The sequence below is a fragment of the Aureobasidium subglaciale genome (genome assembly GCF_000721755.1).
Source record: "Aureobasidium subglaciale EXF-2481 unplaced genomic scaffold scaffold_5, whole genome shotgun sequence".
Classification (NCBI taxonomy): Eukaryota; Fungi; Ascomycota; class Dothideomycetes; order Dothideales; family Saccotheciaceae; genus Aureobasidium; species Aureobasidium subglaciale.
This window is the reverse complement of record NW_013566990.1, coordinates 492,142-520,023: the sequence shown is the minus strand read 5'-3', so window position 1 is coordinate 520,023 and position 27,882 is coordinate 492,142. Positions and strand designations below refer to the sequence as shown.

Below are 27,882 nucleotides of genomic sequence, written 5' to 3'. Positions count from 1 at the left end.
CGAAGTATGCTCGAAAACTTTGGTATGGCTACATAGAACATCTTCGTGATTTGACTATTCTTGGTCCAAATCCGAGGGCATTGAGTCACCGATGAGAGGCGTGGATACGACGACTGGAAGCTCCTCTGCTCTCAAAGCTGCTTGAGCAGCCACAACCTCTCTGGCGCACTCTTTCCTGATCTTTCCGTCCCTCTCAGTTGCTTGTGGCTGCATCGAGGCTGGTGAAAGCGTAGTTGATGTTGGTGCAGATGACAGACTAATCGGCTCCGACGATGAAGACACAGTTAGGTCGCAACTCGCAGCTTCGGATGTCGAGCATCTTCTTCTGTCAGTTGTCTTGAGTGCAATCAATATCTGGTCTGGCGTTATATCTTGCAATGCGCACCTGCCCACATCCAAAAGACACAATCCGAAGACCATTGACCGAATCTTGCTCTTTGTGCGCTCCAATGGGATCGTAGTGACCCTCAGTCTAATCTTCCCGTACCGTGTGTGTAGATGGTCGCGTGCACCCCTGCTTGCTTCACTGATCACGGTCTGATGGACACACATACTCATTGCTTCGCTAGTCTACACATCATTCGCAACCCGCATGTATCAACGTGAAGAGGATCAGAGATCCTGAATTTAGATGTGGATGTGACAAGGGGTATTCTGATACGAAGGAGACTCTATTCACAAATAGTGCATGAAGCCATCATCTCTATGCGGCGGCCTGCACAGGGACACCTCTGGGTTTCCTGGCGAACAATCCCACCACAGCATTGAACATCTCGCTGACGGGCATGAGTGCAATGTTGTCTCTGTCAAAGACCTGAGCCAACTGCTCGGGTCTAACGACCGGCTTATCTGCTTCTTCGTCGTTCTCAAGAAGGTACACATCCGCTTGCTCTTCTGACATTTCGACGTCTTCTGAGGCTTCGAGAGATGACGTCGAGACGGGCGCCGCAACGGATGTAGCGATTGTGGAGAGAGCAGCACCTCCTGAGCGCTTACCACGTCGTGTGCGTACGCCGGCCATAGAAGGAGCAGCAGGACGGGGACTAAGTGTGAAGACCTCGGCAGCGGTGGTCAACACCTTGTAGCCTCTTCTGCCCTTTGCTGCCAAAACGGCTGACGCAGGGTAAGGCAAGCTTTGATTGAATTGGGGAGCTGAGCTGGTAGGGCTGAAAATTTGAACACGAGAAACACCGCCCTTTGACCTTACTGACACAGCGAAAGTCCTTTCGTCAGGATTTGTGGTAAGAAGAGAAGCGCCGAAGCGAGCGGCGCGGTCAAGGTTGATACAATAGAGTTGAGTCTCATCCACGATATCCCAGACTGCGATGGTCTGGTCGGCGAGAACGATGAGGTGGCGGTCGAGGAATGCGAGGGCGCGAACGGTGCCTGTGAAGAAGCCAGAACGAGCTTGCTCGGTTGCGCCATCCACAGCGTTGATGAAGTGAACAGTGGGTGTTTCAGTAGCTTGCTCGAAGGCCTGAGAGACAGCCAAAGTGGAGCCGTCTTCAGAATAGGCGAGTGCAGCACCCGTGGGAGGAGGCAGAAGGCGGGGCTGATCGGGTATCTCAGCCAGCTCAACACTGCGATCCAGGGGAATAGAGTGGCGGCACGTCCAGTCAACGAGACCTTCGGCCTTGGTACCACGAACGACAATGCCGTTGCGAAGGCGAGTCTTGGGTTTCCAGATGCGAACACAGCTGTCCTCGCCTACAGTCGCAAATCCGACCTCAACTGGGTCAGCAACGAGGTTCAGAACACGGCCAGGCTGAGCATCATCACCGAGCTGGTGAGGACTGTCGATTCTTGTTTCCAAAGCCCAGAGATTGCGCTCGGAGTCCCAGCGCCAGATCTTGAGGTAGACCTCGCGGCGGAAGAGGCGTTGATCGTCGTTGGAGGACTTGTCAGCAGCCAAATGCTCAACATCTGGGTAAGGAGGTGACCAGTGTTCAGCTGTGGCGAGCCATTGTCCATCGTGGCTGATTTGCAAGGAAGTCACATCAGGAACCTTGATACGGTTGCCCTCGGGACCCTTGTTGTAGTCAGTGACCATATTGCGGGTTAAAGCCTGGCGAGAGATGTGGCGGTCGTTGGAGATATCGTAAGTCTGAAGGAAAGGTCGAGGAGCGGCGGCAGATGTGTGCTGGGAGGTCTCGTTTGTTGAGGAAGGAACAGAGAGTATAAGTTGATCGGGCGAGAGTGGGTTCAGAGTAGCAGCAGCGGCGCGCAAAAAGCTCTTCTCAGTGTCGACTTGAGCACTTGTGTTCTTGTCAACGCACGACTGAGCCTGCAGTCCAGCGAAGTTTGCGACAGGCTTGAGCTCGGTAGTAGATAGGACCATGACGGAATTGTCGGCCAGTTGAATTGCGTATGATGCTCCGTTGGGAGAAACAGTCAAGCACTCAATTTCGGCAGTCAAATGAGGAAGGAATTGCTTCTTGCCGGTAGACAACTGCCAGAGCACGAGAACAGTTTCTCTGCCACCGGAAATGAGATAAGTTCCATCCTTGGACCACTTGACGGTCGCGACTGCCTCGCGATGCCAATGGAGAGTGCGAGGGGTCAAAGATTCGATATTCTTGTCGGAGGGGTACACGTTCTCGTACAGGAAGATTTCACCAGAAACATTTCCTACAGCGACAGAGAGGTTTTCTGTCTTGGCCTTCTTCTTTGACTCGCTCGATTCCATTCTGCATTCGAGACTTGTTACACCAGCGGAGACTGTGATTTCAACAAAGTCGTAACGAGTGGTATCGGAGGGAACGCGCTTTCCAACGACCAATTTGGCAGAGGTGGCAGCCACAACGAAGTCACCCTCGACACGGAGATGGCTCAGAGAGTCTTTGGATGTGTAGATAGAGCGGTCTCCAGAAACAATATTCCAGCTTCCGGATTTGTGGCAGATTGCGTACAGGGTGTCTTGTGAGGCATCGGTTGATGGTGCAACAGCCAGAGCAGAAACGACCCCCTCGAATTTGATGTCGTCGTTTACAGGCGTACCAGTGATCCAGTTCCAGCGCTGGACACGTCCCGTGGATGAAGCAATATACAACTCCTCCTCATCGGCGAGCGACAGGGCGAAAGCAGTGGCAGAGTGATCGGGTCCGGGCAATTTCCTCTCGACCAGCGATGTGGCAATTGACAGGACGTCGATTTCACGGCCATTTGAGGCGAAGATGCAGCTGTAATGGATTAGAAGGTATCGCAGAAGATCAGCGGCGGTTCGGCATACCTCTCGTCTTGGGCAAAGATGGGGTCCTGCAAGACAAATCTCCCTCCCAGAGGTTTTGACAGCGACCATGGCGATCTGCCCTCAAGCTTGACCTGCGGCTTCTCGACGACTTGGGCCTCGTCGACAGCGACGCGATCGGTGCCCTTCCTTCTGCTTCGCCTCGTATTCTTCTTTCCTTGACCGGGAGTTGTAGCTACTTGGAGGGCGTTGATATCGGTCTCGCCGACAGTTGGCGGTAACGAGACAGTCGGTGTGGCGACCTGGTCCTTGATCTGAGTCTTTGGTGTAGAGGTTGGTGATTGCGTCTTGACGGGCTTGGGGGTGCTTGCGGCCTTGTCGACGTCCAGATGGTCGCTCTTCTGACGCTTGGGCAAGGCGGTCGCAGGGGCCTTGTCACGCTGAGAGCGCTTCCTCTTCAATTGTGTGTCTGACATGTTGTGATTGCGAGATTTGTATGTTTCTCGCCGGCCTCTGAAAAAAAGAGGGTGATCGCGTTGCGGACGCCGGAGAACGACTTGGACCAGAAATTCCTGACGCTAGACTCTTGGCGCTGCTTTTTGCGATTGACGAGGTCCCGGCCTTTGCGATTGTATTGTTCCCTCGACCATCTCTGTCGTCGCCTCGAGCATCGCATACACCCACTTTTCATCCCCCATCCCCGCTTGATACGCGCAGCCCAACACACAACATGATCATCCCCATCCGCTGTTTCTCCTGTGGCAAGGTGCGTTGGAGCGCTGGCTGCTCCGCCTCTCCTCCGCTCCGCACGCGCTGACTTGATGGCCAGGTTGTCGCCGACCTCTGGGAACGTTACATGGCCCTTTTGGACGATGGCATGCCTGATGGGTGAGTTTGCGCCCACTCGCGACCACCCAACACCCACTCTGACTCGTTTCGCAGTGACGCCATGGACAAGCTCGGCCTCACACGCTACTGCTGCCGCCGTATGCTCATGACCCACGTCGACCTCATCGAGAAGTTGCTCCGGTACGCACTCGCACTCGCACTCGCACTCGCTCTCGCCCTTGAATTGTCCAATCGCTGTCCCACTGACACACTCCATCAGCTACAACCCCAACGAGCGCGACATCATCAGACAGCGCGTCTAATCTCTCACAACCACACCTCTTGCATACAAACATACCGGCGTTATTGGGTCAAATCAAAGCATGGAGTTTCGGGCGCCTTCTTTCGAGAACTGGAGAAGTTGGTGCTTCGGTCGAAAATTACGAAAAGTCGACGGACGGACAAAGAGTGGAAGAGCACACGCATGAACAAAAAGCCTGCAGCTGAACAAGGCTATCTGAAGAATCACTCAAACTTACAACACGAAATGATACCCGTGTGATTCTGATCTGGAACCTTCTGCTCCGCTTGCAACTCTTTCTCAAGCCCTACTTTGTAACATGCTCTGCCTGGCACTGAATAAAGCTCAGCACGTCTCGACTAGGGACTTGCACACGACGAATACCTTGTGCTGTATGATGATGGTCACTTGGCTCCGCTTCATATATCAACAATGGTGCACGCAATCATTCATTAATCATGGCCTGAGCAAGGAAGTATCGCGCACTATCACAGCCTTGTTCAACGAGACATACGAAAATGGAGAAGCCTGTTCTTGAACCCAAAACGACTTGAATGCATTGAAAACTTACTAGCACGAAAACCCGCTCGTCAAAATGCGCAAACTATGACTTGATGCCGCCTGCAATAAACAAAAGGGAAAATGCCCAGATCATTCGCATATCGTACATATCTGACTCGTAAACGCCGTGCATGCATAACAGCATATTGAAAAAGTGTAACGTGGGAAAGCGCTATCAAAAGGAAACAGAATGGTGTCCGGCAGTCTGATAGAAGAGATACAGCCTGAGATGGGGGCTCGCGTGGTTCGTATCAAAAAGGGGGCTTGTGGTGAATGGAGGGTATTGTGCGGATGGCTGTAGAGGTGTGGATGTGAATGTAGAATGGTACCAGTGTGTCGTAGAAGATGGGTTATTTAGCAGCAACGACCTTTCTTGGGGTTGATGTTGACTTCGCTTTCGCCAGTCTCGGATGTACCACTAGGCACACCGGGCGTACCAGGAAAGCCGAGCCAGCTTCGTCGTTTATCGCCATGGCCGACCCGGAAACTGCCAGTACCGCCATTTGGAAGGTCGAAATAGCTCTGGCCGCCATCGGTGAAAGGGGTTCGGCCCATGGTGGCCTCGATCGTTCGCTGCTGGTCGATTTTACGCTGGTGTTGCTCGACAAGCTTGCGTGTGATGACGCGGAACATTTCCTCTATGCCTTCACCATCCTTTGCGCTGATCTCGTGACAGCAGTCCCAGATATGCTCTTGGCCCCAGAAACCACTGCTTCTATTGCTGTGTGGAGAAGCCATGGCGGCAAGATTACCGTTGCTGGGAGGTGAACTATGCATGGCGCTTGAAGGACGAGCACTGCCAGGAACGACGTGGTCTGGGTAGAGTTGCTCGGCGACATAGCCTATACAACGCTCAAACGGGACTTCGCGCTTAGACGGATCCTCTGCAACGACATCACTCTTCGTGCCTACAACATGCAGGATCAAGTCGTCAGCATCGCCCCAGCCAGCCTTGTCTCGCAGCTCTCTCAGCCATACGCCCATCTCTTCGAAACTCTTCTTGCTTGTGATGTCGTAGCACAAGACGGCAGCATGGGCGCCTCGATAATACAGTTTGCTGATGCTGCGGAAGCGTTCCTGGCCGGCAGTATCCCAGATTTGTAGACGGATGTCCGTGTCTGTTTCGGGATCGTGCACGCGTGTGGTCAAGAAGGAGGCCCCGACAGTGGAAGGAGTGCTGGGAGGGAGAAAGGACTGATGGACAAAGCGGTGGACTAACGAGGTCTTGCCTACGTTCTGTGAGCCCAGCACGACCAGCTTGGCCTCTAGTGAGGTCGAAGGCGCCGGCATGACTCGTCGGATTATGGAACAGGTTAACAAGAAAGAAGGGAAGAAGACAAAGGAGTGCGCGTGTATCGCTAGGTGGGCGCTTGATGGGATCCCTTTTGCGCCAGTAAAGCCGCGACAAACAGGGTCGTTGGTGGCCCTGTGAGATGCTCTCACCACGCTTGTGATGAGTCGTGCCGGGTGGTTAGTTTGGGGTCTCTAAACACAGTGGATAAGCCCCAGCAAGATTCGACAAGCGGCCATCGCCCAAGCGGCGCCTTTAGAAGCGAATAGTAGATGGAAGGGAGAATTCCCTTGGTCAGGATGGAAGAAAGGGTCTTGCTCCTGCAATCAGGCTTTCCATCACGACTGAAGTTGTTGATCTTGTTGACCCCGCGGCCAAATTGGGCTACTGCGGTCCGCCATGTGCGGGTCAGTGCTTTCTTGACACCTGCCGTACCACATCTTCTTGCCCTCCAACATCTCAACTTGACTTCCATCTTGTGTCCCTCCTTCCGTCGTATCGTCATCAGCCGGACTTGCCACCGGAGTTAATGTCACCCACGTTCGTGTCCCGCAGAACACTTTGACGCGTCGCATCACGCTGCTTGGTCTTCGTTCACACTGTGCACTCCTCCGGACTATGTAGAACGTCTTTATTTAAATGCTGCACGTCAAGCGTTGCGGCCACAAAAACGATCACGGTTCTAGATCTTTAGGCTCAGCTCGCCGCGAACCCTTTCGTCGCCCGTCAATGTCCGACCAACCTCCTCTGTTGCCGTCACTGTGTAATCCAAACCAGCCATCCACGCCAAGTCCGTTTCAACCCAGCTTGGAGGGTGAGGTTGATTGATATATCCTTGCCGCGGACAGACCGCAATCGTTAAAAGCTACTTCAGCAGATGCCCTGCTCTGCAGATGGCCATGATGATACACGTGCTTGGAGGTTGCCCGTAAGATAATGCGGAAGTGTGACCAAAGAATGGTAATGCTGTTATGAAGAAAAGCCCTTCATTCTCGGACATCAACGGACCTCCATCAATGCACATTGACTTATGTAGCATTGTACATCTCACCGTTGCGCACGCAGTACATCCTGCTTGTTAACGCTCAAGCTAAGAGCTTCCTGGAGATTTAACGGCCATCTATACTGATCACATATCGGGCAATCACGGACATGTCCCCAAGCCTCATAGTTGTATCTCACCAGGGCCCAATCTATGGATCATCACGGAAAATGAATTGATGTTACAGTCGAGTCGCCATCTCCATTCTCAGCGGCTCCCTCTGAGATATACTCTAGTTCGGAGCGGTCGCTGGAACGGTCGCTGGAATGTCTCTGGTGAGTCGCGCCCAAGGATCCTTCCGCCGTTGTTCTTCTGTCCTATCGGTGTCTGATCAATACCTGTTGCTGTGTCAATGAGTTTCAGCCTCACAAGATAGATCTGCGCTCAGGGAACTACGATACACCCATTTCATTACCGATGCCGTCCTGGTTTCTGAAAAGATCTAGCTCGTGGTCCACAGTGAGTCGAGACCGTACTGAATGCAGTATTCGCCTGTGGTGGTTGTCTCGAGTCAATCTCGTAGTAACCCAATGTTTTCAAAGATTGAGCCCAGCATTGCCATAGTGTTTCGTGCTCCTACAAACTTTTAGCAACATTCGCTTTCTCGCTGATCTTTTCTACTACTGCTATCGTCTATCGTCTATGCTCGATGCGCTTCTACAGCGCATTTCTATCTGGTGTTGTTGCACTGCGGTCGTTCCCAGGAGCTGTCGGTCAGAATGCGTCGACAGAATCAAGCCGAATTACTGCGCAATCATCCATTGAGGGGCATCTCAACGTGGAAGAACCCTGGACCAAGAAATCGACTTTTGCAGACGAAACTGGAGCCTCCATGCCTGACACGAAAAAGCCGGTGCAGTCAGAAAGTGATCACGTCCCGAAACTGGAAATTCGAGTACATCAAGATGATTGGCCTCCAGGAGTTACCTCGAATCTGGAATTGGGTGATGAGCTTATGGACGATCTGGATCCTTCCACGCCCACAGTTGATGTCGCTTTCACGAAGATAAAACAGTTGTGCCAGTCGACGAGAGCCTCAAGCAGAGCTTTGCCGAGAGTTCCTAGTAAATTCTCATCAAGTAGGAGTGATATCAAAACTTCGTTTAAGAAAACAAGCCAGATCAAGAAGACGAGTGCAACCACGAATTCTAAGAGTTCCGCCAAGAGGACGACTTCGACTAGAAGGCCGACGTCAAGCAAGAAGACGACTTCAGCCAAGAACATGAGCGCGACCAAGAAGACAAGCGCATCCAAGAAGACGAGTGCAACCAGGAGCACAGGTTCATCCAAGGAAAGAAGTTCAACCAAAGGAAATGTCCCTTCCGCCAAGGGAACGTCCAGTTCGAAAGCACCATTTCGAAGTATGAGTACAATCTTGGGAAAGTCCCTGACATCGAAGACAAACTTCGGCTCAAGCAAGATAATCTCGAGCTCCGCTCGTAGATCATCTTTTGTGGATGGCCTCAAGACAAAAGGCCAGTCAACGAGTTCACTCAAGAATGTCCCTTCCTCAACAAGGATTACAAGGAAAACTAGAGGTCCCATATTGGGAAGCTCTAGAAGCCAAGCTTACACCTCCACTAAGCGAGTATCGAGCCCCACCAGAAAGGTTCCAGGTACCACCAAGCGGTCTTCGAGTTTGATCAGAAACGTCTCAGGCTCAACGAAGGCAACTTTTATCTCAGATGGAAGGTTTTCGAGCTCATTTAGATCACTCTCACGCTCTAGCAAGACGATCTCAACTTCAAGTAAGAGAACGATCAGCTCTAGCAGAGGGATTGCTAGCTCTGCCCGAGAAAACTCGGGCATCAGCAAAACCATCGTCAAATCGACAGGAGACATTGATAACCTTACGAAACCCATCTCCAGCTCTACGAAGTCTGGCACTCGCTCGAGCTCGGGAGTATCTCAAAACTCTGGTCAAAGGACCTCTAGTAAGAGCTCGGTATATGGCAGCCCTTCCAGCGCCTCCCAGGTATCGACCAAGGGCCATTTGCCTGATATCTCAAGCAAGCACACAGGTACTCGCGCCTCCTTCTCTCGCTTTTCATCAAGCAAGACTTCTTCGCGAAATACATTGCCAGTATCCAGTGAGAAATCGAGTGCTATTCGCGCTTCTTCTATCTTGAAGATCTCTTCAACGAATGCTCATACTTCCCCTGACACAGCCAAGTTGACTTCGACGACCAGGTCGAAAGCCATGAGTACTTATGCTATACCTGTGGTTGTTACAAGTTCTCGAAGGTGTGGTGACCTGTTATCTTGCACCTCTGATACCTCGAGCTTGAAGTCCATGTCATCAACATATGTCTTCCCGCTCCAGCCTTTGGAGAGTCTCATTAGTTCACATCCTTCGATCTCATCCAAGGTGCTAACCGTGAACTCTACCATCGAATCAATCCGCGTTCAGACCGTGACCTCGCAAGCTTCCGTGATGGCTTCTTCGATCGCCAGCGGCAGCTTAGTGACCTCGTCCGGCCTGATCACCACTGGAAAAGAGCATCTTTCTTCGAGGCAGACTGCCTTATCGACTCCATTCACGACTGTCTCCGTGATTGTTGGAGTTAGCGATAGCGGTACTATCCAGTCCGCGGCTTCTACAAGAGCTTCGGCTGTTCGGAGTCAAGTGAATGCGTCCAGCCGCAAATCGAGCGAGCTTTCACGGTCAAGCAAAGTCGCATACAATCAGGCCTCTTCAAAGCCTCAGCCGGTCAGCCCTACCAGTCTTCTGATTAGCTCGACGTCTAGGTCCAGCTATATCGACGAGTCGTTCTATGTATCGAAGACGGCAACTCAGGAGGATTGGACTATTGGGACGGTGCCGCACACGACACAATCGGCATCCTCGGAACGTTCGATCGGCTCACTCGATATGCCTGTCGCTGCGTCCAATACTTCGTCTACGTACCAACCATCAGAGGTGAATTCGAATCCTAGCGATTCGCACAGAACATCGAGCACAGTGTCTTGGGTAGCGACGACGCCATCCTGGAGTAGCGGTACTTCCTTGGACACGAATGTCAAAGGAACGTCATCTGCTGGCAAGCCGCAGGATGGCCCAGCTTCTATGACATCGACCACAAGCGTTGAAAGCGAACCTTCTCAGCAGGTGTCGTTTTCAGAGATCGATCAGGGTATCACCAGCTCGACATTCGGTACGTACTCGGCGCCTCAAACATCCAGTAGCAATCGAATATCGAAGGACTTTGCTTCTTCTGATAGGTCTTCTGAAGGAGACCCCTCAGTGGTGAGCACAACTTCGGCTACCACAAGCACGACAGTCGGCATACAGGAGACCACGAGCGAACCGCGTATCGTCTCTACAGACTCTACTGAAGCAGCTGCTACTTCTCTCATCATTACAAGTGCCCACGCTTCTACAGGTTCCAGTCTATCAACGCCCCAAATTAATCTTACCCAGACAAATGCTGCTCTAGTCCTAGCTTCCTCCAACACAACAGACTCTGGCATCTCTTCCATCGCTCTACCTTCCGAGCCTCATACTATACCAGTGCAGAAGTCTTCATCTCCAACCGATGATGATGATGTCCCCTCGACAAGTTCTCCCACCTCGACAACAGAAGTCTTCGATCACTCGGTGACAGTATTATCATTCGCAGGTGCAACGCCGTCTTCCAGTTTTCAGACCATGACCAGCGAGGTCAAGTCTTTCTCCACGTCTCAGTCTGGTCTTTCAACCAGTTTTGCCTCGATCGAGCCTACCTCGTCTGTCTACAGCGATTCTACCACTGAAGAGTCTGTCAACACAGCTAAAAGCTCTAGACTGGCTGTGATACCAAGCGTACCGCTTGAGTCGGATATCAGATCTTCCGACTTGGTGAACATTGCGTCAAGTACTGAGCTCGGTGTTGATGTCATGTCCATGCAGACATCAGGAAGCTTGGCTCTCGTGACTGCCGTCCTTGAGAACGCTCTATCGGATACTCCAACCCTATCAACACTGTACAGTGGTATTGATCTTGCCCCTACGACGATCGCTCTTCCTTCAGAGGAGACAAAGGTGCAGTCTACGGCGACGGTCACCGCCATCAGATCGACCCTCTCGAGTGAAACGAGTGACCTAGCAGATGCTAGTGTCAGCCTCTCGCAACGACCAGATGATCCGAATACTGCGACTCCAATAGCTCTGTCTTCGTCCGATCTCGCGATGTCCCAATTGCAGTTCGCGAGTACCGCAGACAATATTTCGACGTCGCCTTCGGGCACGTCCGAACTGGCGCCTACTTCGATGAACAGTAGCTCAGTATTTACAGCTCTACCTTTCTCCACCGAGTGGACATCCTCCACTCCAATTGCCACTGCCCCCAGTCTATCATTCAGCCCAGGTCCACGCCCAAACGGTGAGAGTGTCGACACATCATCGAATTCCGTTCAATCTGGTAACATCGATCTTGGTGAGACATCAGACATCGCTCTTGTCCAACCAACTTCGACCAGCTCAAGGTTTTCTTCAGTCGTACTCTCCATAACATCTGGAGCGGCAGAGACCATTAATACGCTTATGAATATCCCGGTCGACTCTTCAAGTTTAACAGATTCTCTTCAACTACCTTCCACTATGTCACAAGAAGTCTCAGATCACACTAGAACCTTGGATGGGTCAATAAGTCTCCCATCCGAGGACATGCCTGGCTCGATAGCGACTTTAAGTCCCGCTAGCGAAATGCCAGCAGTAACGAGCGACGACTGGAATCGCACTGCGGAATCTCAGACCACCAGCGCTGTAGAATCAAGCGATGCCATGACTAGTGAGATCATCCATTCGAGTTCAGATGAGGCAAAACCAAGTTCAAGCTTGCAAGATATCCTAACATTAAGCACGTTGGCGAGACCAGATCTAGTCAGCAGTGCCACGGTGTCGGCGATGTCTGATTTTGACAGTGATATCACCGCGAGTGCTATCCTCGATGTTCCGAGCTTCTCGATCGATCCTTCCTCTAATGACTCAACTGATCCTGGTTCAGAAGTCTCTAAGGCTGAGCCCGTCGCGACTGCTATAATTATCACTAGCTTCATCCATAACCCAACCACCACGACGGAAGCTTCAACCTCCCTTGATGGAATTGCTGTCTCTGAAACCGATCCTGTCATCTTAAGCTCGTATCAAGACAGCACTCCAACTTCCAGTGAAATGCTTGCTGTGATTACAAGTATCGTCATTGTCAACCCTCCAAACATTGGAAACCCGGCGTTTGATTCTGAGATTGCGGCGGACTCTTCTGGAGTGACAACAATAACCAATTCTCTACCACTTTCCGATAGTATAGTCCCAGTCAATGCCGCCACAAAACTGGACATGTTCGAGTCGATGGTCGAAAGTGAGCTTGCTCCATCATTAATCTCAACAGACGCCGTACAGGATTCGTTCACCAACTCTGCGATCTTTGACGAACCAGCAGTGACTATTAGTAGTCTTCCACAACCTACCGATAAATTGCATACCTCTGCAAGCTCCGATAGCCAGTTCGACGTCTCAAACAGCACTAAAAGACTGTCGGATGCCACTTTTGTACTGTCTCTGGCGACTATCACGCCTCCCAACACAAACTTAGAGTTTCTCGCGTCAATTACAGTATCAGCCTCAGAGGCTTCTCAGTTGCCGATCGACAGTATTGAGCCCAGCTATTTCGATGTCAGCTCGACGGTTCAGACTGATGGCCCTTCGATAACTCCACCTGTACTTGATGACTCCACTATCGTGTCATTCACTGCGACCACCAGTACCCTTACGCAGGATATTGAGTCTCAGTCCGACTTGCACGAATATACCGAGCTCTTCATCTCTTCTAGTAGTCTTCCCACTTCTGGTGTGGGAGTTTCTTGGATATCGGATCCGCAATCTGCCTCGTCGACAACGATGGTGCCAGGGCTCGAGACGCCTTTCTTGACGGCGATGCCTGATCTCGTCAGTACTAGTTCCCTGATACAGATCGAAGCTTTCACAGCTATCCCATCTCAAGCATCAAGTCCTGTGACAGCGTCTGAGGCCTCAATTCCGATTAGCCAACAAGTCACTGATTACTTAGACATCGCTGTCAGTTCGACTGTCCAGTCCGAAACATTTGGAACCATCGTGTCAAGCCTCATCTCTGAGCTACTTCCGTCGGTAACAACTCCATCGGCCTCGATTGAGATAGCGACTACTAGTGTGGAGAATGCTGCTACCACCAACTCGAACATTATAGGCCAAGATTACACTTCTCATATCACTCGAGCAACCAGTTTAGTTGATGCCATATCGCTGCCGACAAGTAACCTCCCGACAGCTATCGTAAGCTTAAGCTCGGTTCCCTGGATTCCCACCTCGTCCGAGATCAATGAGCTAAACGCTCAGATACCCCTGTCGACTTCGATTGCTGACTTTACCACAACGTCATCGGATCCTGGCTTTGTTTCCCTGGCCACAGCAGATGATCCAGATGTAACGACTGCTACTGGTGTTGGAGTCGATTATGTCTTTCCATTGGATGTGACTAGTATCGTAAAGCCAACTTCGACCGAGGAAGAGAGCCCAGAAATCACTGTTAGTCTTGGTTCTGATCTCGCCAATCCATCATCATCAGCGGACATCAGTAAAACAGCCTCCGATGGTTCCATCGAAGTTCCTACATTTGCCATGTCCTCGACTTTATTCGACAATGCAGCAATCGGAGTACCTACCACCTCGGCCAAGCGTCCCGACGAGGGTCCATCCTCGTTGACTGCTGCAGAAATCTCAGCAGATGTCTCAAGTAGTGTCTCTGGTGATGGTGTCACACTACAATCAGGTACCACAATCTTTGAAGTCTCAACAAGCGTCGCACAGGCATCTTTTCCTGCTGTCATCTTTCCAGAAAGTACAATTCCTTCATTTGTGGCTGAAACATCAGATGTTCCTATGCCCACCTTAAGTTCACCGACCGAGCACGATACTTCTTTAGCAGCCCCTGAGCTTTCCTTGAGTTCAACGGCTACAAGCATAGATACTGAACGCTCATCTACCGATCGGATATCCTTAGTATCTACAATCGCTACCCGGGCTGATCTATCTGTGGTCAGCTCAGCGCCCACATCCTTGTTATCTGGTTCCGAGGGTACTTTCAAAGCTACCATCACAGCTGGTCCAAGCATGTCGTCGAACCCTATTGTGCCTTTGCAGACATCCATTGAGGTGACTTCACTAGACACTCCGGTCATATTGTATACAACAGCCGAGCTGCCAAGTACTGTTTCGAACGCAAGTCCCAGCGCATCTCTAGCGGAGTCAAGTTTGGACTACATAATCACCACGTTGGTCACTCAACCAGCATCTCTTACTCCGCCCTCGCTGCCGCACAAAGCTTCACTCGCGAGCACGATTCAAGCCGAAGCTTCGGCAGCTCTATCTTCTAATATTATCTCCTCGTCCTCTAGCGTAAGCCAATGGTCCGAGGCAGCTGTAGCTGTCAATGGTAGCCAAAGCTCACCTCAAGAGGCCCATACTGATAATCTAACGGACAGCATTATATATCAGGTTGTCGAAAGTACTACAAGCTTTATGTCAGCGTCGATCTCTGCGACTGAGGTTGTCTCGGCTTCTGTGGATGTTCCACTCCCGACAGTGATCTCTCAGGCCGATCCTACTTCCTCTACCACCGCAGCGCCTGAGATCCAGACGTTAGCCACAGCCGCCATCGCTCCTAGCGTCTCTGAGTCCATGAGGTTGACGGCGGTCACGTCTTCGGGTTTCCAAAATATTCCAATCATCACGCCTTCCGGTCTTGTCATCTCATCGCTGCTGTCAGATCAGTCTGCGACTCAGAATGCGCTCCCGACCTCGGAACTACCACTCTCAGTGGCCAACGTTACATCAGTTGCGAGTCATTCGGAGACTTCCACTGGCTATGCGGCTAGCGTCAGTGCGTACAGCGAGAGTGTTGACCTTGTTCAAACCATCGGCGCCGATGGCTCACTTGATACTGGGACCACACCATCTACTATACCACAGCAACAAGCGACCACCAGCGTATTTTCCGTGTCAACTTTCTTTATCAGCTCTAGCCCTAGCAACTTGAGCGCAACTTCAATCGCGTCGCAACAGAGTAAATTCTCAGCTGATCCAATCGCTACACCGATCACCTCAATCGAGAATTCGCATTCACTTAAGACACTGGTTTCTCCGAGCACATTCGTCGTTTCTGGTAGCAGTCAGATAGCCAGTCTGTCTCGGTCCATGTCAGGCTCCACTGATGAGTCGGTTGGTTCCGTTATCATCACTAGTCGTCTAATTGGAGACTCTGTAACCACAAGTCTTGCATCTAGTGCAGCCAGTTCGCTGGCCGTCATGGAAGCCTCTATACTCGACAACGCACCGACATTTACAACAGTTGAAACTCCAGTCCTCCGAGGCTCTTCTAGCTCTTCGTCGTCTGCCTCCATCTCTGCGACTTCTGGTGTTACTACACAAGATCTATCCGTCCGACCAAGCACTTTGGACTTTTTGAGCTCTAGCAATGCCCAGTCATCAGTGGGTTCCGTTACACCGCTCACAAGCTCATCCACTACTACTGGCTATATAGTCAATGTCGGCAATGTGGATTCGACCTCAGGTGTCGTCCAGACAGCAGGTGACAAAAACATGAACGGCCTCAGCGCAGGCTCGACAGCTTCGACGGTCACGACTATCGCGGATGCAGTCGTCAGTAGCTCAGGAGATGGCCCCACTGTAACCTTTTCTGCGAGCACCCTAAGTACCGCATCTTCTGCAATTCCTTCTGCTCAGCCTCAAGGTACCCTGACCAACCAAGGGACTTCGTCTTCAACCTTCATCTCTATGGTATCGAGTGCATCGACGCTTTTCACCAGCTCTCTCGTCTTTATCGTACCACCTTCATCAAATATACTACCGGCTTTCCAGAGCACATCGACTATCCCGAGTGTTGCTTCCACTTTGACTTCGTCGACCACGGTACGAATTGTTGCATCAGATCAGTCTACGCTAGTCCCTTTTCCGAGCACAGTGACGCCAGGCAGTGTGTCTTCCAGCTCGTCCGCTGTCGCCATTCCGACAAGCAGCTCTACGAGCGCCCTGCCAATGTCACAAACGGCTTTGACTACAGCGGGCCCCGCGAGCATCTTGTTGACTTCCCAACAACCAGTTAGCCTACTGAGTATAGCCAGTCCGTTGTTTGTATCAAATGGTACGCCATCCAGCACCATGGTACAAGTCAGCGTTATCTCAATTTCTGTACTTCCTTCATCGTCCACGGGCGTGTTGGCTGGCAATGGAGTCACAGGTGTCACATCGTCGCTTGGGACCACTTCCACAAGCCCGACTTCTGTAACTACAACGTCGACGGTCTCGGCGAGTAGCAGTCTATTGAGTCAGATAATGTTCTCCTCGAGTGTTGCAGTTACGGGTAGTAGTACCTCGGTCCCTCCTGTTGTAGTTACTATCGCTACGAGCCCTACCTCTTCTGCTATCTCTACCCCTGTCGCGTCATCAAGCCTCGCATCATCTAGCGTCGGATCCGTAAGCATCTTACCTTCGAGTATCGTACCCTCGAGTATCGCATCCGCAAGTATCGCACCCTCGAATGTCGTACCCTCGAGTATCGTACTTCCAAGCACGCCATCGAGTTTCTTATCTTCGAGCACTGTGGCCCCGAGCGGCATTCATTCGAGCTTCATAACCTCACCCTCAAGCGGTGGGCTTTCGAGCATACTGACCTCTAGTACCACGTTCGTGACCAGCAGCTTTTCAGTCGTCTCTACACAGTCTCTCGCATCAGGTATCGCTGTGATCAGTGTGACCGCACCCACCTCGACAGCACCACAAAGCACTTCTGCTGCGACAGGGATGAGCCCTTCAGCATCCTCAGCTCAGCTCAAGAGTTCATCCTCAAGCTCAACTTCCCCAGCCCCTAGCTCGATCGCGACATCCTTGAGCCTCTCCATGGTGTCTAGCAGCTCATCAGCGGCCTCTCTATCTGCTGCCTCGGTCGCTTCGAGTGTAGTGACAACCAAGCCCAGCAGTGTAGCTCTGAGTTCCTCTGCTACACCTGCAACCAGCACGGTCAATTGCGCCTATTTGATTTCTGCAGGCTTGCTGTCTCGTGCCCAGCTGAGCGCTCTCGGTTGTGGTCAAGTGATCGGTGGCATTGTGAAACGAGATGAGCGTACGACTTTGCGAACATCGTACAAGCCGGCTTCTGTCGTGTTGAGTGTTAAGTGATGTTGGAAGCGGGCTGAATTCTTCTGCGTTTCCTTTCTGCTTTCAAGTCCTCTTTCCTTTGTTGAGTGATTTTTCCGAGCCTTTGACGCTATAGCTCTCAGGCTTTGCTTACTTAATGTATGTAGCGACTGCTAGGTTGATCCCAGAATTGTGCGGGCCCATGAACTTCTGACAATGGATCAGAGATTAAATTTTTCTCAATAAGTTCATTGTATCAGCTTCGAGTCGGAGACATTGAGTGAACTTCTTAATTACCTTGATCGAGTCGCTCAATCCCAGTGGACAACTTCGCTGGCTTTTCCTCACGCTGGCTTATCCACAGACCAATCAGAAGCATATAGGAATGAGCGAGTGCAAATTTGTTAGACCTTCCGAGAGATACCGCGGGCATCTCGGAAGCTTGCAACCATTGTGAATTTACCTTTCAATGCAGGGCTACAGTTTCCTACGAGCCTCACTGGAGCCTGGTCCGGAGGACAATGACTCAAAGTCCAATGCGCCCAGCGCTGTGAGCCAACCGCTTGAGGCATGTTCATCTTTTCCGCAAGGAACGATTGTCAAGTGACACATGAATTTACTGAAGCAATAGTTCGTCCTTAGAGGCCGCGGATCAAGATCGGACGAAGCGGACCGCGCAAGTGAAAGATCAAATGCCGAGTAGCGGCTCTTACAATATTCCCGTATTCACGCAATCCCGGCGTCCGTCTTGAGATGCCATGGCGAAAAGAGGAGACCGGTAGAGCCGCGGCCGAAAAAAAAGAGCCTCAGGCAGACCGACGACCGGGTTGACGGCAATGATAGAGTTTACCAAGAGCAGACGGCAGGGAAGGATAAAGGAGATTGCAGTCTTGAGTAGACAAGAAATAGAATTCATGACTCTTTTCCACTCTTCAAGACGTGGACGAAAAGAAGGTCTCGATCAGTATCTTGTCAGCGAATCGCTCGATCGTCATGTCGAGTTGAGCACGCAAACCCACCAGCCATCGTTGCCAAGGCGTGGAGTCGCTGGAGCCGCAAGGTGTGGCTTGACGGCTAGCATGAAATGATTACCTCTTGGGGCTCATTGTGATGTCGGTGATAAGTAGACAGAATGCTGCATGGCTTAAGCAGATATGCATCTCAACACGGGACGTGTCACGGACAATGGAAATGTATCGTCAAGGGGCGCTTGATTGAAGAGTGATGCATGTCGGGCGTGCCTCCGAGCATGATGCAAAGCGGGATGAAGTGGGATGAGGGCTTGGAGAGCAGCGAATTGCGGAGCATGATGATTGGAGCAATGTTGATATCATGTTGCTGGCAAGGCACCAAGGTTTGGATATGCAGAACAAAGCTGGCAGTCAGTGACGGTCTTGATACATGGTCAAGTGATATTGCACCAATTGCATGAATTGTGGCACTGCAAGTCCGACCTGAGCGAATTCCATGGATAGTGTTTGCGACTGCCATCTTTTCGAAAATGACGTATGGAAGCAGGAAAGGTGGGTGCAGGAAGGAGTCCATGGCCGACCACTATTGCAAGCGAACGTGCAGACGAGACAAGATAGTACAGCAATCTCTCTGTCCAGGGATAAAGACAGTGATATGCCCGTGATATAGTGCAAGTGTACGAGTAGAAGTGATTCGATGGTAGCAGAAACAGGGAAGGAGCAGGAAAATGCAGAAGGTGATGGATCATGATGGTCGGTGGTGGCTTGACGTTCGCACGAGCCACACACGGTTGGAAAGCTTTCGAGAGAGACCATCATCTTTCGGACCAAGTTCGTTTTCGCTCTTTGATAGACATACATCATCGGGCAGTGCGTCGGTCTCTTGCCCTTCCCTTCCCTCCTGCATCCTGAAGCCTTGTGTTTCATCTGGTGACAATTCACATCTGACGACCCTGCTCGCTTCTACAAGGCAGCCCCAACTCGCCCGTCGTCCGTCGTCCGTCGTTTCCCCCAGCTTGCGATAGGCCCAAGTCAGACACAGCCTGGCACACAGCGACACTGCTGCCCATAGATCCTACAGCCAACAAACCTCCCACCATGGCGTCGACACCTTCGGACGACTCGAGCAGTCCGCTGCAGTCGCCCTCGTCGATAGCCTCCCCTCCCGAATCTCCAAACGCTGATCGCCCACAAATGTCGCCTCACTCCATCTCGTCTCCCACTGCTCCTACCGCTGCCAACATGACCCCGTCCTCAACTCCCCTCGGTAACGTCAATGCTGCGAGACGACCTGCCCCCACTGTCAGCACCCTTGGTCGTGGAGGTGCCGTGAACCCCGACATCATTGCTAGAATGAAGGCCTTCCACATGAACAGACAAGGTGCTCCTGCTCCTGGTCGTGGTGCTCCCACCACTCCTGGTGCTACCACTCCAGGCGCTGGCGGTCCTTCCCCGACCGGCCCTCAGATGCCTGGTGGTCTACCTGCTAACTTCCGTCTTCCACCGGGCGTCCCTGGTAGCCGACCTGGCGGCCCTCCAAGTTTCGCTTCGTCTCCTAATGTCGGCGCTGGCAGAGGTCCTTCTCTTGCCGAGAAGCGCGGTCTGAAAATGCCTGGAGGTCTTCCTGGTGCTCCCCCAGCAGCCGGCGGCAGACAAAAACCTAAAATGTCTTTGTCAAGCATGGGCGGCGGTCCTAACGGCGACTCTGCCCCTCCCAAGCAAGAGTCGGCCATGGACAGATATGCCGAGTACATTGACAAGGAAACTGGCAGTCTCAAGTTCAAAGGCAAGGCCATTCTCAACAGCAAGGGAGTCCAATTCTCGTCAGGTCAATCATTCCAGATTTCGCTGGACGAAGTCGACACACTTGACGAGCTCGGCAAAGGAAACTACGGTACAGTCTACAAGGTCCGTCATTCAAGACCGCAAATGCGCAAGGTCGGTCAAGGTCTGGCTGGAAACAAGGCTGGACCTGGCGAGACAAAAGACGAGACTGCCGCTCCTCGCGGAAACACAACTGGCATCGTCATGGCCATGAAGGAGATGCGGCTTGAACTTGAAGACTCCAAGTTTGCGACCATCATCATGGAACTTGATGTACTCCATCGCTGCGCTTCACCTTTCATTGTCGACTTTTACGGTGCCTTTTTCCAAGAAGGAGCCGTCTACATCTGCATGGAGTTCATGGACGGTGGTTCTATGGACAAGCTGTATGGTGACGGTGTGCCTGAAAATGTGCTCCGCAAGGTCACTGTTGCAACAACGCGTGGTCTCAAGTCTCTCAAGGATGAACACAACATCATTCATCGTGATGTCAAACCTACAAATATCTTGATCAACACGGCCGGTGCAATCAAGATTTGCGATTTCGGTGTCAGCGGAAACCTGGTTGCCTCGATCGCAAAGACAAATATCGGATGTCAGTCGTACATGGCTCCTGAGCGCATCAGCTCTGGTGGAGTTGCTCAGGCTGGAGCCAACCCTGGTGGCGGTACCTACAGCGTTCAGAGCGATATCTGGAGCTTGGGCTTGACCATCATTGAGTGCGCCATGGGCAGATATCCTTACCCTCCCGAAACATATGACAACATTTTCAGTCAACTAAGTGTGAGTATCGATTGTCCAATCTACCCGTTTCAGCTGCTGACTTTCAAATCAGGCCATCGTCGACGGAGAGCCACCAGATCTTCCTACCGGCGATTTCAGCGATGCGGCACGCAACTTTGTAGCGGGATGCTTAAACAAGATTCCCAAGCTCCGACCAACATATGCCATGCTACTTCAACACGCATGGCTCGCTCCATTGGTGAAGCCCGAAGCCATCTCGGAAGAAGACGAAGACGCCGAAGAGGCACAAGAGGGAGTTGCTGCATCCGATAGCGAGGTCGATGCAGCAAGCAAGGCACAACAGCTCGGTGACTCTGAAAAGTGGGTCGACCGTGAGGTTGGTGAATGGGTACGAGGGCAGATCGAGAAGAAGAGGAACGGCACATTAGGCAAGAAGGCCAAGCCTGCACTGCACGCAGCACCCCTGGATGCTACTTCGAGTACCAAGTCCAACAAGGGTGCAGTGGCAGTATAAGCAGAGAAATAACGAAAAGGAGAAGGGGCTATGAAGAAGAAGTCGAGCACAAGCACACACATATATTTCTGTTGGAAAGAAGGCAGAGAGAGCAGGCGCACACGTCGAGCACGCTGAGAGAGCGGACACAGCGACAGGAGGTGGGTGGAGAGAATACGCACAACATGTACATTTGCATAGGTTAGGCAGCGATCCGAGACGTCTCTTAAATGAGGAGTGAAAGGTATGAGAATATGAAGTTTTTCTTTGCTGATGCTATTCCTCATGTGCGGAATGTAGTCGCTCCCACCATCTGCCGATGAGTTGATGGGTCGATCTTGGCGGGCTCGTCCTCAACAACGAAAAGCACATTCGGAACCTCTTCATTCGTTTGCATCCATCAAGGTCATATCTTCTTTCTTGCCCAGCATGCCACCACAACAAGCGTGGGCATCCCGTCAATTCCAGGACTGCGATTCGGATGGAAAATCACGCGCCGTCCAGTGCAAATGGTGCATAGACAAAAAAGTCGCCTACAACAGCACTTCGCGCAAAACGTCCCATCTCAAGCAATGCGTCGCCTTTAACGAACACGTCGTACAGCTGGTCGAGGCTGAGAATGCCGGCGGCTATTTGTGTCGCGAGCTTGAGCAGATGCCGGCCGTGGTCTTGGACGCTGTTCTGGATCAGACTGGATGTAGGAGACTGCAACAGGGTCACGCTGGCCAGGGCGCTGTAGGCATGGGAGCCGTCAACGGAAACTTGGGCGTCCAGGCTGCTGCCGTCTTGTTCGGCAATGGCAATGGCAATGGCAATGGCAATGGCAATGGCAATGGCAATGGCAATGGCAATGGCAATGGCAATGGCAATGTTGGCCCTCCACGATTGAATGGCATGAACGACACTCCGCGCTCTGAGCGGCCCACCCCTTCTTCAGCACTTCGCACCGGCGCAAACCCCATTTCACATGCTTCGACTCCCTCGACGCAAGCTCCTCGTAGTGGTGCCAACTACAACCGCGCTCAAATCGACAGAGCCTTTGCGTCCGCCTTGAACCACCCCGCCACCAGCTCACCCGCTCTCCAGATTCACCAGACTCCCAACCATTCCACACTACAACCTTCCCATGGTCAAGACGTATCAGGCCTGCTCAACACATTCAACGCCTCGACAGACCCACGTATCTCAGACGCTCTACGTCTCTTGGACAAGGACACGCGAGTTAGAATTGCGAGAGAACTGCTGGACGAAGCGTACGAAGGAGTTAAAAGAGCTGTGGACAATTACATTGAGAAACAGCAATATCTCAATGCTATCATGGAAGACGGCGTCGATCTAGGCGCTGACGATCAGGCTCGTTGAGTGGATAAGAAAGAAGAGAAGAGCAGAGGGAGGTACACGTATTTAATGATACCCATGAGGGCGATGTTGATGTTGTGTTGTTGCTTTATTGCGGACAAGAGGCATGCTTTAGCCATTTGAATACCCGTTCTTCACATGGAATTGGTTAGCCATTCGAATACCCGTTCTTTGTATGAAATTGGCATGCGCAAGGCGCTTCTGTTCCCTTTGCGCAGGACCCTTTTGTTCTTGCATGTTTACCATCATGTGAGACGACGTGTACAAATTTGGTGTCTTTGATAGTGATCATGGAGCAGGCATCGAAGAAGGTGAATTTCTCGAAAGTCCGGTTCTGGATTCGCATTTCACTCCTTCGGCCAAATTTGATATCCATCCCCTTTACCGAGCGCCCGCTTCTCAATTTGTAACTCGCCATGAATGCAATCGTACATGATCCATCCTCAACGATGGTCTTCTGGCTCCTCAGCCGTAGTCGCTCACTTGCCCCGTCTCGGGACCCCAAAGCACACTGCGTGCCAGCCCGGCCTAATTACATCTCCAACTCAAGTCTGAAGCGTCCGCTACCCAGCACACCAACGCGATCGAACCAGTGCGTAGCCACCACATGCCAGACCAGCTTTTCTCCTTGGTAGCGAGCGCTCCGCTGCATGAAGAAGAGAAGTGAAGCGTTGTGAATGCGCAATATTGTTGCACCTCCCTCCTTGCTGCTCCAAAACTGCCTCTTGCCCCATGCCCTTTACCCATTGTCCTTGACTCCTTGCCCTTTGCCGCTTACTTATCAAAATTGCCCCTATCCCGAACCAACCACTCAATCGTCATCCTCTTCATCTTCGCCCTCGTCCTCCTCATTGGCACTTCCGACACGCATACGAGTTCTTCTACGCTTGGAAGAGGGATTTGCAGTACTCTCCCGCGTGCGCTTCTGGCCAGCTTGGGCAACGCTCTGCTCTGCAGCTGCCTTAGCAACACGGGCTTTGGTGTCTCTGCACAGTTGTGGAACCATGGTCAACTTTTCGGCATCCTCCAGTGCATACCACTCGGCAACTGCCTTTGGCATGTGTGTAGTGTCGGCTTATATGACCCTTCTCGTGGACAACAGTCTGAATTAGAACGTGAAGTTCTCCGAGACCGCCCGCACCTGCTTCAAATGCGAACTTGACGACACAGTCACCGAGAAGGCAAAGACCAAGCAGTACGAGTCCCAAGTCCAGCTCAATCCAAATCTTGAAGGTTCTTTCCATTCTGGATTCCATCTTTGGCGCCGCCTTTTGACCATCGCAGCTCAAGAGCGCCTCAACACCGATCCTACAAGAGGGTGATGGACCTGGTGGTCCTCCATCTATGTTCGTTCAGAACACTCGGGCACAGCCCGCTCCTCAGCATGCCACGGTTGGTGACCAAAATGACATTGCCATGGCTGAATTGATCACTGAAGCTGCTGAGGCTGCTGAGGATGACGTGTCTGCCGATGATGATGATGGTACTGCGATGGCTTGAGATTGCTACAAGGAGACGGTGAAGTCTGTTATGAGGTTGTTTCAATGAAGAGCAGTGGACACTGATATGAGATAGCTATAAGATGATACAAGATAAGACGTTGGTTGCATTATGCCTTTGCTATCACTCCGTGACCAGAATGATGGTACCACCACTCCAGGACCATCTTTCATTCACTCTTCAATCACTTGCTCGCTAGTGATGTAGCGCTCGACTGCAAGATTTGAATATTGCCCGTTCTTGGTAACATGCACAACTCTAATAGAGCAAGCAAGGCAGCATGGAGGTTGGTACTGACGATGTGTCAGACAAAATTGTCGTGAGAATTGATTGATTTATTATAAGCTGATAACATCAGCAATTTTCAGCATATGGCGCTCTGGCCGAGTGGTCTAAGGCGTTAGACTTGAATCAATTCAGTAATCTAATCTCTTCGGAGGCATGTGTTCGAACCACATGGGCGTCGTCATCCTTTTGCAGCTTTTTGCACAGAAACTATGTGAAGGCTCTATGAGGACATGAGGTCGAGGGGGCGTGCTGAGGCACACCCAGCGGCTCAGCATTCAGACGAGATTGGAGACACGTTGGTGGTGAACATGCATATGTGTTTTCACACACGCCGTAGCCGGCCGCCAAAGCTACTCTACACTCACAAACAATCTTGCATGGCCTCTGGAAGCTTGCCTTCTTCGCTGTGAACGCGAAATATCGCGGTTGGTATGCCTATCTGTCAGATTCAGCTCGCTGAGGAGACGTGGCTCTTATCAGGCTTCAGGCTTCAAAACAGCCACACCACCATCCTTGACACATCCTCGTACACACATATCATGCTTTTCGTTATGCAAGACCTACGATCTTACCAAACCAATGGCGAACAATTCTCCTGATGCAGACAACCATATGTCCAGACATGTAAGCACTGTCTATCTACTAGCCGATCTGGTCAACCACGAGGATATGCACGTCTCTTACCCCGCCATCATCCACATCCAAGAAGATACATGCCCTATCGTCGACCTTGACAAAGAAAGATAAGCCATACAGAAAGCAGGCTTGGCCGTTACTTGGCTTGCAAGGCTGGTTCTTGCTTGATGGTGGTCGAGATATCGGCCAAAAGAGGACAGTATCTCGACCCCGATAATGCTCCGATCAGAGAACTAAACCCAAATTGGTGTATCTTCCCGACCACACATGGGCTTACCTGAATCTCGTCTACCGATAAGCACATATGAGACCACACATGAGCGTTGTAGGTTGGTAGTACATGCGATGATTGATTAGCTCTGTGAGCTGAAAGGTGAGGCTCTAGTAGCAGGACGGGGAGGAGGGGTAGGAAGATATACAAAGGTTGGTGTCAGGTACATTTTGCTCCATATCGCTTTTCTTTTTGTATCATTTACCCAAATTCTATTGTATTGGAGTGTACCATCACCACCCTCGTCACCGCTCCCCGCCATCATATCCTCGCACATCATCCCTTCGACTTTACTGGACGCAAGACCCATGTCTGACGAGTCCATCAAGGCTTCATCGCCTAGTATGGCAGATGAAAAAGGTCTTGCGCGTACTCACACTGGAACAGATAATGGAATCGGGGAGATCAACGACATCACCCAACTAGGTTATAAACCTGAGATGGCCAGGAACAGATCTATGCTTACACTTTTATTTCAATCCCTCGCCATTGCTGCTATCCGTAAGAGTTGTATCGTTACGCTGCTGCTCCCCTCAACTAAATACTCTCACAGCATATGGAGAAGGTGGTCCACTCATGAGTGCCATCTACGGCGGTGGTCAGCTATCGATCTTCGTCGGTTGGATCGTCGTGTGTATACTTGATGAGTACGTCCTCCTCTCTTGCTCGAACTCGAACTTGGCTGACATTCTGTCACAGATGCATTGCGCTCTCCCTCGGCGAGCTGGCCTCTCGTTACCCAACATCTGCCGGCCCGTACTACTGGACGTTCCAATTGTCCTCCCCGAAAACTCGCACTGTACTCTCCTTCATCAATGCATGGACGTGGCTGATAGGAAACTGGACCATAACACTATCTGTCAATTTCGGCTTTGCTTCTCTCATCGCTGGAGCGGTAGGGATGTATCATCCTGATTACGCCATGACGAATTGGGAACTACTGCTCATCTTCTACGGCCTCTGCATTGCCACTTTGATCATATGTGCTCTGGGAAACAGGTTCCTACCCATGGTGGATACAATTTGTGCCGCGGTTACCGCAATCAGTATTCTCATCATTCTGATCGCTTTGTCTGCGAAAGCTGATGTCGGTCGTCATTCTGCTTCTTATGCACTATCCCACTACGACAAATCATTCGCTGGCTATGGGAACTTCACCTTCTTTATCGGTCTACTGCCAGCAGCCTACTGCTTCTCTGCTTTGGGAATGATCTCCTCCATGGCTGAAGAATGCGAGAACCCTTCCGTCAGAGTGCCTAGAGCAATTGCTTTATGTGTACCTGTGGGCGGTATTGCTGGTCTCTTCTTCATTATTCCTATCTGTGTCCTCCTTCCTGATCTAGCAGAGATCGTGGATGCACCTGCTGCTCAAGCTCTTCCATTCATCTTCCACAAGGTTATGGGGACACCGGGCGGTGGATTGGGGCTGACATTCCTAGTGTTGCTGATCACACTGTTCTGCAGTATCAGTATCACCACCGCGGCTTCACGATGCACATGGGCCGTATCTCGGGACGCCGCGGTCCCTTTCGCTGGCACGTTCGCCAAAGTCAACGACAAATTGGGTGTTCCGCTCAACGCTATCTTCTTGGTCACATTGATCCAAATGCTTCTTGGTTTGATCAACCTGGGCTCTTCATCAGCTTTCACAGCCTTCGTCTCTGTTGGCGTCATCGCATTGGCAGTTTCTTACGCTATCCCTATCATCATGTCTCTACTCTCTTGGCGCAAGGAGGTCAACACTGCGAATTGGACCCTTGGCAATGGCATCGGATATGGTGTCAATGTTATTGCAGTAGCATGGATTGGATTCGAGTTGATCCTGTTTTCTATGCCTGGCGCGTTGCCCGTGACGGAAGTCAGCATGAACTACGCCTCTGTTGTGCTCGTTGGCTTCCTGGCTCTTGCAGGACTCTTTTATGCTCTGTATGCGAGAAAGATTTACAAGGGACCACCCGAGAGTGATGCAGTCGAGTGATTGACACAGGTGTTGTGTTAGTGTAAGATTTCTGTAGATGTAGATAGTATACATGATATTGTAACGATGCATCATCGATTTCTATTCGCAGTCGAAAGACCTAATAACTAGCACAGTTGGGGATTGACTAATCACGATCTCTTGTTCTACACAAGAAATCCCTGTCCCGTCAGATCAACAAGCGCTTCGCGAACGAAGAGCGATCTGACGAAGAACACGCACCGAGGCCGCGTTTCTGGTGCTCGCAGCACGGTCCAGTCAAGTATCCCAATGGACAAAAACGCAGAAACTCCTCGGGCGAAGCCTATAGAGGGAATTGTGACGCACAGTGGTCACTCCTCCCCCGAGTAGAGAACGACTCACATCCAGGAATAGAGTTCACGCTTATCGCCAGAAGCGTCCTATCTTTCTTCAGTACCATGAGCGACCAATGCAGT

The 27,882-nt window shown here is 51.4% G+C and overlaps 9 protein-coding genes across 9 annotated transcripts; 7 read left to right on the top strand and 2 right to left on the bottom strand.

Annotated features, from left to right (window-relative positions):
- Positions 1–703: 703 nt before the first annotated feature.
- Positions 704–3,663, bottom strand: AUEXF2481DRAFT_27614 (uncharacterized protein; the record flags this gene model as incomplete). Its single annotated transcript, XM_013490335.1, has 2 exons — positions 704–3,179; positions 3,230–3,663. The coding sequence occupies 2 exons, from the start codon at positions 3,661–3,663 to the stop codon at positions 704–706; spliced, it is 2,910 nt and encodes a 969-aa protein (XP_013345789.1).
- Positions 3,664–3,917: 254 nt separating this feature from the next.
- Positions 3,918–4,338, top strand: AUEXF2481DRAFT_3184 (uncharacterized protein; the record flags this gene model as incomplete). The annotated part of the gene is made up of 4 exons (XM_013490230.1): positions 3,918–3,953; positions 4,017–4,075; positions 4,130–4,216; positions 4,296–4,338. 4 exons carry the CDS (start codon positions 3,918–3,920, stop codon positions 4,336–4,338), a joined length of 225 nt encoding a protein of 74 aa, XP_013345684.1.
- Positions 4,339–5,231: 893 nt separating this feature from the next.
- Positions 5,232–6,167, bottom strand: AUEXF2481DRAFT_27613 (uncharacterized protein; the record flags this gene model as incomplete). Its single annotated transcript, XM_013490334.1, has 1 exon — positions 5,232–6,167. One exon carries the CDS (start codon positions 6,165–6,167, stop codon positions 5,232–5,234), a length of 936 nt encoding a protein of 311 aa, XP_013345788.1.
- Positions 6,168–6,610: 443 nt separating this feature from the next.
- AUEXF2481DRAFT_37885 (uncharacterized protein) lies at positions 6,611–7,219 on the top strand (the record flags this gene model as incomplete). The annotated part of the gene is made up of 1 exon (XM_013490428.1): positions 6,611–7,219. A coding segment is annotated over exon 1 (185 nt), but the record flags the coding sequence as incomplete, so codon positions are not given.
- An 8,547-nt stretch (positions 7,220–15,766) lies between these two features.
- Positions 15,767–17,576, top strand: AUEXF2481DRAFT_37884 (uncharacterized protein; the record flags this gene model as incomplete). Its single annotated transcript, XM_013490427.1, has 1 exon — positions 15,767–17,576. A coding segment is annotated over exon 1 (1,592 nt), but the record flags the coding sequence as incomplete, so codon positions are not given.
- A 1,874-nt stretch (positions 17,577–19,450) lies between these two features.
- AUEXF2481DRAFT_3181 (uncharacterized protein) lies at positions 19,451–21,434 on the top strand (the record flags this gene model as incomplete). The annotated part of the gene is made up of 2 exons (XM_013490229.1): positions 19,451–20,959; positions 21,012–21,434. 2 exons carry the CDS (start codon positions 19,451–19,453, stop codon positions 21,432–21,434), a joined length of 1,932 nt encoding a protein of 643 aa, XP_013345683.1.
- A 318-nt stretch (positions 21,435–21,752) lies between these two features.
- On the top strand, positions 21,753–22,995 carry AUEXF2481DRAFT_37880 (uncharacterized protein). Its single transcript, XM_013490426.1, has one exon. It carries the CDS (start codon positions 21,843–21,845, stop codon positions 22,773–22,775), a length of 933 nt encoding a protein of 310 aa, XP_013345880.1. The 5' UTR covers positions 21,753–21,842; the 3' UTR covers positions 22,776–22,995.
- A 324-nt stretch (positions 22,996–23,319) lies between these two features.
- Positions 23,320–24,000, top strand: AUEXF2481DRAFT_593517 (uncharacterized protein). The gene has a single exon (XM_013490591.1). It carries the CDS (start codon positions 23,450–23,452, stop codon positions 23,882–23,884), a length of 435 nt encoding a protein of 144 aa, XP_013346045.1. The 5' UTR covers positions 23,320–23,449; the 3' UTR covers positions 23,885–24,000.
- A 1,217-nt stretch (positions 24,001–25,217) lies between these two features.
- Positions 25,218–27,713, top strand: AUEXF2481DRAFT_593059 (uncharacterized protein). Its single transcript, XM_013490590.1, has 5 exons — positions 25,218–25,525; positions 25,582–25,619; positions 25,855–25,968; positions 26,021–26,114; positions 26,167–27,713. The coding sequence occupies exons 1-5, from the start codon at positions 25,464–25,466 to the stop codon at positions 27,443–27,445; spliced, it is 1,587 nt and encodes a 528-aa protein (XP_013346044.1). The 5' UTR covers positions 25,218–25,463; the 3' UTR covers positions 27,446–27,713.
- The last annotated feature ends 169 nt before the right edge of the window (positions 27,714–27,882 follow it).